The sequence below is a fragment of the Ictalurus furcatus genome, chromosome 15, assembly GCF_023375685.1.
Source record: "Ictalurus furcatus strain D&B chromosome 15, Billie_1.0, whole genome shotgun sequence".
In the NCBI taxonomy this organism is placed as follows: domain Eukaryota; kingdom Metazoa; phylum Chordata; class Actinopteri; order Siluriformes; family Ictaluridae; genus Ictalurus; species Ictalurus furcatus.
Window position 1 is genome coordinate 17,654,935 of NC_071269.1, and position 9,758 is coordinate 17,664,692.

Genomic DNA, 9,758 nt, shown 5'->3' on the forward strand with positions numbered 1-9,758 from the left:
CCTGGGACTTCTTACAGATCCCGCTGATACAGGATGAGACCCCTTTCAGGCTTTTTTGATACACCTTATAGTGTCGTTTAGCCAAAAACAGGCTGCAGATTATATGTTGAACAGTCTCACACTCTTAAAGTAAAATGTAAAAGAAGTTGGGCCTAAACTCGGCTAAGTGCCTAACCATGAGAGCTATCCATGTGTCTAGTGGACAAAATATGGCTGATTAAAATGACTCTCACAACGCCACAGATCAGGTTTGTTTGAATTATTAAGGTTTATTCAACGTCAAACATTCAAATGGAAACATGACAGTAACACTTTGGCATCTTTTACAAACTTTGTACAAAACTAAATTATTTGAATAAAAAGTACTTCTGAGTGTTTTTTCTTTCTATCGAATTAACAGTATCAAACAAATCCAAATATTGGAAACAGGAAACATTTCAATATGAACATGTTCAACAAAAGTGCGAAACAGTCCCATAAAACGGAACTCAACATTGTTTCTTCTTCATGCAGGTCTACCAGGGCCGCCACACTGGCTCGGTGCTCTCCGGGCCCGCGCTCACACCAACCGGACTCGCGGCTTGCGACACGCCCGCAAACGAGGTCATGCCCTGCACCGGGGAGACCGCTGGCGGGGCCGAGCTCGCGTGCACAGGGCTCGCGCTGACAGCCACTGGAACTCCGGCATTAGCGTAGAGAGGGATCACCGGGGTCGTAGCGGACGCAAACGCTGGGTTAGGGATGAGAAAGGCGAACTGTCCGTCAGTGGCGGGCACCAGCTGGAATCCCCCGAACACTTTGGACGGCACCACTTCCGACGGGCTCAGTTTGGAGCTCACTGCAGAGGAGGGAACCTGCACGTTCAGAGGCTGCGCAAGGTGAGGATGCTGGGCTGGTGCAGTCGGCGGGTAATTCAACGCCATCATCTGTCCCAGACAGACGGATAGGTGGTTGAGAAGTCGCGAGCGCACCTCCGTGTTTACGCCTTCGCACGTGGACAGAAAGCGCGTCACCTCGTTCATGCACTCGCTGAATCCGGCGCGGTATTTGCTCAGGACAGCGGTGTCAGTTGACATGGCTGCTGAAGGGGAAAACATGAACTTTGAGTTGGATCGAAAAACGACACAGGAAAACCTGCGGCTTGAATAAAAATCCTTAAAGTGAGGCAGGATGTGAGGACTTTTTGAACTTACCAGTCATCTGAACTCGCTGCAAGTTCCTCAAGTGTTTCACCGTCATCTCGAGAATATCAGCTTTCTCCAATTTAGAGTGTCTCGAACTCTGTTGATAAAAAAACCCAACACGACAAAACCAATAAGTGCATGTTTGAATGATGTTACTTAATAATGCAAAATGTAGCCTATTGGTTTACACGAGTAAGACTTGCTTTTAGACTGAAACTTACATCTTTTTTAAGAGCATCAAGAATGAGAGTCTTGAGTTGGCCTAGGCTTTCGTTGATTCTTGCTCTGCGGCGTTTCTCCATGATTGGCTTTGAAGACTGCAGATGAGAAACATCATAAGTTTGCATGACAACACATTTTATTAATAGCTTAGCAAATAAACCCATAAATTAAAAAAAAAAAATAAATGCACATATTAACAAATTTAGAAAGTGTTTCTGCATGCTTGCTTAGGCCATCTTAGCATACATGCCATTAGGGATGGCATCTTAACAACAAGCTACACATTTAACCTACTCTCTTGACTTATATATATATATATATTAAATAGTATTTCGATTAATTTACCTTTCTATGCTCACTAGCATTCTTTGGTTTGTCCGGGGTGTGTGTTCCGCTTGCAGGAGCACCAGCAATCGGAGACGCTGTCTGTTTCTCCATAGTATCGGCTGGCATTATTGAAACTTTTGTCCGTTGAAAAAAACAAAACAAAAGTTGTTATATTCCGTTGGAAGTGTTGAAAAAGAGCAGAATCGGGATGCTAAACGTGACCGAACTCTTGAGATGGTCACAGGGGGGGAGAGCACAAATCCCAGCTGCGATCACTTAAAAGTCGAGCTGTCATATGAGTACGCGCAAGGCGAGTCGAGTCTCCCTCTGCCACACGCCGGCGGTATTTATAGATAGCTCGCGTGCTCCCGGTTCGTGTGAAACCCTCTCTGCATTCTTTCCCACACTCGCCTCAGCCAATGGGCGCGCGGACTCACCCATTGGGCGCGGGTAGACCGCTGATTGGACAACACCCCCGCGGGCTGTCAGTCACGCGCTGCTCAATCAGCCCTGCAGGGACAAACAACAAAGCGGCGAGTGCAGTCTCTCTTCACAGTGAAGTGATAAGGGGAATCGGGGAAACGCCGCGGCCGCTTTCTAGCTTCCCCTTTTCTTCCATTCTGACTACCTTTCCACAATATATACTGCAATCAAAAGTAACTCGTTCCTGTAACCCATTCATGTGCTTCATAAAACACGTTATGTGTGTCATTATGAAAATATATAGACTATAGCCTATGAAATTTAACAGCTAATTCGTCTGAAGTGGAACAGGAAAGAGAATTTTTTTTTTTTACAGATCATGCAATTATCTGTCATTTAAACGTACAATTTAGCAGGCTAAATGAAGCAGTTTAGTCCGTTCATTAAAGTTGTTAAACCATATAACTGTTATTGCTCTAACTCAGTAAACTTTATTTGGGTAGTAGCTACTTTTAGACAATTGAAATGAATTCGGATCACATAAAAATCCTATGTTAGAAATATATATATATATATATATATATATATATATATATATAACACATACGTTTATTATATAAATATAAATGATACATTAAAAAAAACTATTAGATATAAAATCACAGGTAGTTAACTTGAGCAGTGCTGTTGTGCTGAGGGAGGAAACAGCTGTAGAGGCACGCGAGGCGGTTCGCAGCGGCACGCAGGAAACCAATGCCAGTCGGCTGCTTTATGCAAATCAGATTTGCTCACATGTGATTGGTTGGAGGAAAATCTACGCGACAACCATTACAACCGAGCAGGAGCCAAAGAGCTCGCGCGCGGAGGGGGAGGGGCGCCACAGCTGTCCGCGTGCCAGTGAGTCTGTGCGCCTGCTCGCTGCGCTTCTGAATCCTCTGAGCACGTGCCGCCTCTGAGTTTGCCGTTCGCGCGTTCAGGGAGTTTGCCAAACCCTGGTTTGCTTGGACTGCCTTTTTTTTTAGCCTGAGAGACTTTATTCAAACATGTTAATTTTGCACAAACGCCATTTCATAAATGTTAATGAGACAGTCAGAACTGGCTGTATTAGCTTATTTTCCCAATAATAACCCATAGTCAGTGTAAATTTTAAAATGGGTAATTTGAAATAAATTAAATAATTAAATAAACAAGTAAATGTCAAATAAATTATTTATTTAAAATTTTATCATTGGGTGTTTACATGTTTATGTTGTTTGGATGCTTATCACTGGATGCTTTGGATGTTATGTCACATTATGCCTACTATTTGACCCATTAATACAACCAACTCTTACAAAGTCTACTGGGCTGTGAGGTCTCAATAATTTTTTAGTCTTAGGCGCCATCTGTCGACGACCCTCGGTAAACTTTCCTGAAATATTATCTGCCTCTTTCAACCACTAGGCGGCGCACTGAAGCGGTACATCTGAAATTTATTATTATTATTATTATTAATAATAATAATACTGTTGTTGTTGTTTTTGGTATTATAATAATTTAAAACAACATTTAGCTGAGAATTATAATAAAATAATCAAAGAATTATTGACGTGAGAGCATACATTTCTGTTTGATAAACTCACATCTAGAAAAATAGGGCTTTTTTTATATGCTTGCTTGATCCTGCATAGGTATCAGACTAAAAAGTAGCATTTGCATGATCAAATAATTGGACTTAGAGTGAAATGAGAACAGAATTGTTAATATCAATAATCAAAGAATTATTGACTTGAGAGCATACATTTCTGTTTGATAAACTCACATCTAGAAAAATAGGGCTTTTTTTTATATGCTTGCTTGATCCTGCATAGGTGTCAGACTAAAAAGTAGCATTTGCATGATCAATTAATTGGACTTAGAGTGAAATGAGAACAGAATTGTTAATACACACTTTATCTATGTAGCCTATACGGGTGGATACAATTAAGTAAAATAATAAGTAAAACAACTACACAGTATTTTTACTTGCTAAAATGTCATCTTCTGTACAAGTTCAATTAAAGTACTTTTAGTAACGGACATTAGCTACAATAAAGCATTTATGAAGAATGCTTGTCTTTACCTAAATGGGTGTCTGAACAGAAACGTCTCTGTGGTTGTTTACTAGATAAATAATACTCATACAAAATGAATAGAAAGTTTCTCTCTCTTTTTTTAGTTATACTGTTATGAGTTTGAATCTCCAATGAGGCGATCTAGCTAAGTCTGAGATCTCCACTCTATTGTCTCTGTCAATGAAGAAAACCCTGAGGCAATGAGAGTTTATTAAGTCTATCTTGAGCCTGTTCTCTTGGAGCTTGCTGGCTGTTGTGTGGTGGCTCTTGTCCTGGCCTCCTGAGCCTTGCTGGGGCGTGCTGAAAACTTGTTTGCCTAGGATCCATGAGGTCTTAGAGACCAGCTGTGTGTACAGCCACTCATGTTTGCCCTGTTTGCACTGGGATTGAATGAAATGATGCAGCACTTCACCTCTGCATGCTGTGAAAGCTAGAATATTTGTAGAGATGTAAAGCAAAAAAAACAAAAACAAAAACAAAAAACCTTGATGATCAGAATACAAAATATATCTTTGAATAAATTGAATATAGATGCTCAGTATTCTCACATAGTAAATAGATAAAAATGAGTGAAATAGTGAGGAAGAAGGTTGTATCTGTAATGTAGTACTGAGTAATCAAAACGACAGACAAGGTGTTGGTTATTTTATTAAGATAAAAAGGGCTCAGTGCACTGTGTGTGTAGTCTAACCTCGGTCCCCTCCGCAGATGTGTTGGATCAGAGCTTACTCAGAAGATCCTTTCCGACCAAAGCCACCTTATTTGTCCATATATAATGACTCACAGCTTCTGTCCAAATCCGTGCAGAATGCAGAAGGCAGTCAATTAGATCTGCATTAGCGGCTGTTGCTGTGCCAATCTTCTTACACGCCGTCCAATCACACAGCACCTAATTGTGTTTACTCGATGAATCCCTCGCACAATGCACTCACAATTCTAACTATAGATTCAGGTCTCTGGTTACTGTTGCCCCAAAATTCATGAAGGCCCGTAGCCAGGATTCAAAATGTGCAAAATGTAACAACATAATTACCTAACAAATTATGGAAATATGGGAAAATGCAAACACAAGCAAACAAAAGCTGTGATGTTTATTCTAGTAAAAAAATTGTGGTGTTTTTTTCATCATTGGTGTCCCACAGGAAATGGTGTAATATTTCCAGATTTTGATGTCTATTCCATTACACACAATCCATATGGTCATATGGTCAGATTCATTTAATATCTAATGCTGAGTTACAGGTTTATTTTTAAGTATTTTGAAGGCTTAATTGCTGCATGGGAAAGAAACACTGGCAAACGATCTAAGAGTTTCCACTGGCATGGAAAGACACCTTAAAAATGTTGTTGCTAAGGATTTCTTTAACCCAAACCTTGTTGTATTAAAATACCCCATTACATCTACATGCCAGCTTTTCAATGCTTTATTTACCTTTCATCTTTGATTTATTACTTCCACTGTGGGGGGCTTCATAACAGAGGTGAGAGCCTGGGTTAATTAATTAAAATATGGATATACTGCTTAAGGAGTTCAGGGGGGCTACATTCAATCCTCAGGACTTCAAAGTTAAATGTTAACACTGGCAGTGTGTGAGAGTGTGGCATTTCATGGACTTTTCAGTTCATTCTTCCTTAATCTTATTACTTCTCTATTGTTCTTATACCTGCAAAAAAAAAACTTGGAGTAATTGTGTTTGCTTCGCTTTTCAAATGGTTTGTTGTCATTTTGCCATCTGTGGACCAGCATGTCCTTTATAATATGATGTATTCACTTTGGTCCTCTCAATCTGGGCGAGAGAGGGAGTGAGAGAGTAATATAGAGAAAGCGCAGATGAGACAGAGAGGGGGAGAGAGAGAGAGAGAGAGCGCTTCCCCCACCCCTTACTTTTTGGTCCGATTCATGGCTTTCTTCTCTTTTTTTAAGTGGGCTGTTGATGAGGTTAGCCTAATCAGATTAAGTCAACTCACATTGGTTGCTGCAGTTTGTTTTCCTTTGAAAGCCCTGGTGACATGTCCAAATACTTTTTCTTTATCTTTTTTTTTTTTTTTGTCGGGGGAGGGGGGCACTCTTCATCATGCCCTTCCCCCCCAAAAATCTTTTGAGACGCCATTCCAAAGGACTCCTTTTTAAACCCTAGTTCCAGAATGATATAGGTTATTTGCAATGGGTCACTTCACTGCAATGCCACGCACGAATGCTTTAAAGCTGTGCACTGACACATCTGACCAATTCTTACTGGTGTCTGTGTAAAAGGGAAGAACGTGGCACATTAGGGAAAACACAAAACACCAAATTGAATTCGGAAAATCACTGGAACCCTTAATTTGATTCCTAGATAAGTGTTTGCAAGAGATTACTACAACACTAATGCAATGATAAAACAATGATCTGCCATCAGACGCTTCATGGTAGCTTGTAAGTCAGAACTATAACAATCACAAGGCCAAGGATCTTTTTTTTTTTAATTAGGATGACTAAATGGGGCTTTCGCTTACTGTTATAATAAATTGATAGATTGCCAGGAATGGAAAAAGTAACAAGAAAATTAAACATGAGTGAAAATATAGATAATGTTTAAAAAATTTCAACAATTAAAAGTGAACGTATCCACTGATATGACAGTAAAAAAAAGTTGCCACTTTTAAATGTACTCAAGGATTAAAAAGTAAAAAGTAAGTGTTTTTAAATAATGAAATTAAGTTAGTTATGTTTTTATGAGAAAAGTAACTTTTTAATTACTTATCTAAAATGGTTAGAATAATTTTTTTTCTTTTTTTTTATTTTATTTTTTTTTTTTTGCCTTAAAGCATATAAACTGTTTTGGCTGAAAACATAATTTAGTCTCTGTACATTTATATAGCTGACTAACACTATGTAGTTTGCTAATTAAATAATCAGAAGGAAAATATACTGTAAATAACCAGTGATTACCATTAGCTAGAATCTGACTCGCTGCATAGCCAATTAGGTTAGATACTGGAACTAGACTAACCTGGTATTAGCAAAGAAAACAGGCTTGCTTACTTAAATATAGCCAGTTAATGTTAGTCTTGTAGCATAACCATCTTCAAATGCACATGAATAGCTAAAACATAAGATGATGAATTTACATTACTTAATAGTCTTTACACTCTATATAGTCTTGATATTTCAATGTTAAACTGAGCCCTTTTCACTGATATATAGTGAACAGTCTTTGGCTTAATGTGAGAAGACGTGTAAAAACTTGAGTATAGTAAACAAGTACAGTTACTTAAGTATTTTGTACCCCTGTTGATTGCTAATGGTAGACTACAGAATGTTGAATAAAACATGAAAAGAATAATAATAATACAATAAATAAATAAATAATATTTGTATGGTTAATCAACTTCTCACTCCTTTCAAAGACTAAAGTAAAATAGAAGGGCTACAGAAAGATTGCAGCTCTCTGACCAAAAGAAATCAAATTTCAGATTGTGTTTAGTAATGACAAAGTCTAGGAACAACACAATCTTAGACAATCTTAGACAGTGTACAAATCTACAGTGTACAAATCTAATTGGTTTTGAGGAAATTATGATACAACAGGAAAACGTTCAGTGGCTAAAAGTATCATTTTTATATTATGTTTAATGTTGCTTTTAAAATATATTGGTATACAGTTATTAACCATCTTGTTTTTTTAAATGATCATGATCATTATCATAATCATTATAATTAGTTTTAATCAGTAATTTGTTTCAAACTTATTCTGTAGGCTTTAATGCAAAACAACTCTGTGCAGAGAGATTTACTTTTCTCATAACATAGCACAGCCCAGGCATTAAATATTAACTTACACAACTTCAATAATGCATTAACAGAGATTAACTATGCTTTCTCAAACATTTGCACTAAACCCACTACCTCCCCAACCTTTAGTTTTATGCTCCTATGTCCATTCAGGCATGCAATATTAAAAGTAGCGAGATTAGGGACAGATCTAACACCTGTAAGTCCTCTGATGTTTTTACCAGCAGCTCTTGGTCATTTAATTCCCTGAACTAATAGCAGGGTTTCAGAGACAATAAGCACAATAAGTACAGAAGAGCTCTTTTCATGTGGTTTAAGAGGCTTCGATCTAGACAGGGCAGTGGCACGCTAGCTGAATGGGGGACTATAGAGATATTGTGAGTTAGCAGTAATTACACTACCATAAACCAGCAGTGACTTAGACATGATGTGTTCCAAGCAGCAGTGCACTGCTTCACTTTTTCCATATCAACACATAGAGAGAAATTCAGACTGACAGTTATTTACTTACTAGCCACTGGGGGATGAGATGGACCTACACAAACCCTGCAGCTCCAGTACAAGCTTGTGAAAAGCAAAAACGAACAAACCAATAATCAATCAATCAAACAAACAAACAAACAAATAAAAAGCCTCAAGAAAGCATCTAAAATGTCAACCAATTAAGTATGGACAATAAAAAAATTGCTATCATAATGATGCAATGATGAAGAAGACAGCACCAATATTATATGTTGTTTATATTTTGGTCATCAACATATTTTCTACTCCAATTGTCCTCTGATTAACATGGGAAAAAAACATCTGCAGAAAATTATTAAATCTAGAGTCTGCATCTGATGTCAAGGTTCATTTTGCCTGAATGAATATATTTTTCATCATCAATAACAATAACTCAATATCTTTCAAAAGGAAAAGTAATTATGTAAATTAGATTATGTAAATTGTTGCTTTCAGAGGTGCAGCATAAACGGCATCAAAAACAGTGTATGTTGAGTTGGAAAACAGAACATTGTGTAGTGGATTGTTATGGAAAAGAGGTTTCATTAATTCATTTGTGGATAAGAAAAATCACTTTTACCAAATCAAACAAATCTGAATGGAAATTTGAAAAGCAAATCACAGACCCAGTTGTCACTACTAGCATTTTCAGTGCTATCATCAATCCAAATTATTAATATTAGAAACCATCCATTGTGAACTTAGCAAATCAAATTATAAAATGTATAAGGGAGTTTTTTATATTGTGTTGAAACATGCATTCTTTTCAGAAGAAAAGCACACAAGAATAGGCAAGGACAATGTGGTAAATGCTCAAAACCAACATTATGCTTAGGACCCATTTCAGAATTCTCCTCTCTGATAGCCATGCTGAAGCTGCCATTGATCTTTTTGTTCCATTTGGCTGGTTGGAGAAAACGGTCCGCATCGGTCCTTGAGCTCACAAAACGGCTCTTTTTGTGAAGACGCAAAATCAATGCAAATTAATCCTTTATGCATTTCCCTGTGAATAATTAAACGTCTTTCCACTTTTGTTTGGGCTTACTTGCCAAAGCAAAAATCAGAAAGATAGAGAATGTGGCTATTTATGAGCTGGCTAGAGGAGAGAGTTGACCCCTCTCTCTGTCCACAAAGAGGCCTTTATGCAGGCAACACATTGTCTGGGCCGAGTTCGTTCCTCTCTGACTGACCAGCACTGCGGGACACCCACCGTGTTCAATCTGTGCCAGCACA

General features: G+C 38.1%; 1 protein-coding gene across 2 annotated transcripts; it reads right to left on the reverse strand.

Annotated features, from left to right (window-relative positions):
• Positions 1 to 244: 244 nt before the first annotated feature.
• her9 (hairy-related 9) lies at positions 245 to 2,425 on the reverse strand. 2 transcript variants are annotated; one of them, XM_053643353.1, is made up of 4 exons: positions 1,752 to 2,425; positions 1,406 to 1,501; positions 1,194 to 1,281; positions 245 to 1,078 (listed from the first exon to the last, which is right to left on the reverse strand). In XM_053643353.1, the coding sequence occupies exons 1-4, from the start codon at positions 1,857 to 1,859 to the stop codon at positions 516 to 518; spliced, it is 855 nt and encodes a 284-aa protein (XP_053499328.1). In that variant the 5' UTR covers positions 1,860 to 2,425; the 3' UTR covers positions 245 to 515. The 2 variants fall into 2 exon arrangements, with proteins under 2 accessions (XP_053499328.1, XP_053499327.1); XM_053643352.1 differs by having other exon boundaries at positions 245 to 1,081; positions 1,752 to 2,419.
• Positions 2,426 to 9,758: the final 7,333 nt, after the last annotated feature.

What these genes read in the sequence shown, in the direction of transcription:
- her9 (XM_053643352.1), bottom strand. Translation starts at nt 1,859, where the DNA reads ATGCCAGCCGATACTATGGAGAAACAGACAGCGTCTCCGATTGCTGGT. An exon ending in TTGATGCTCTTAAAAAAGAT is followed by an intron (nt 1,282 to 1,405) that starts GTAAGTTTCAGT and finishes TTTTATCAACAG; the next exon opens with AGTTCGAGACACTCTAAATT. An exon ending in GCAGCGAGTTCAGATGACTG is followed by an intron (nt 1,082 to 1,193) that starts GTAAGTTCAAAA and finishes TTTCCCCTTCAG; the next exon opens with CAGCCATGTCAACTGACACC.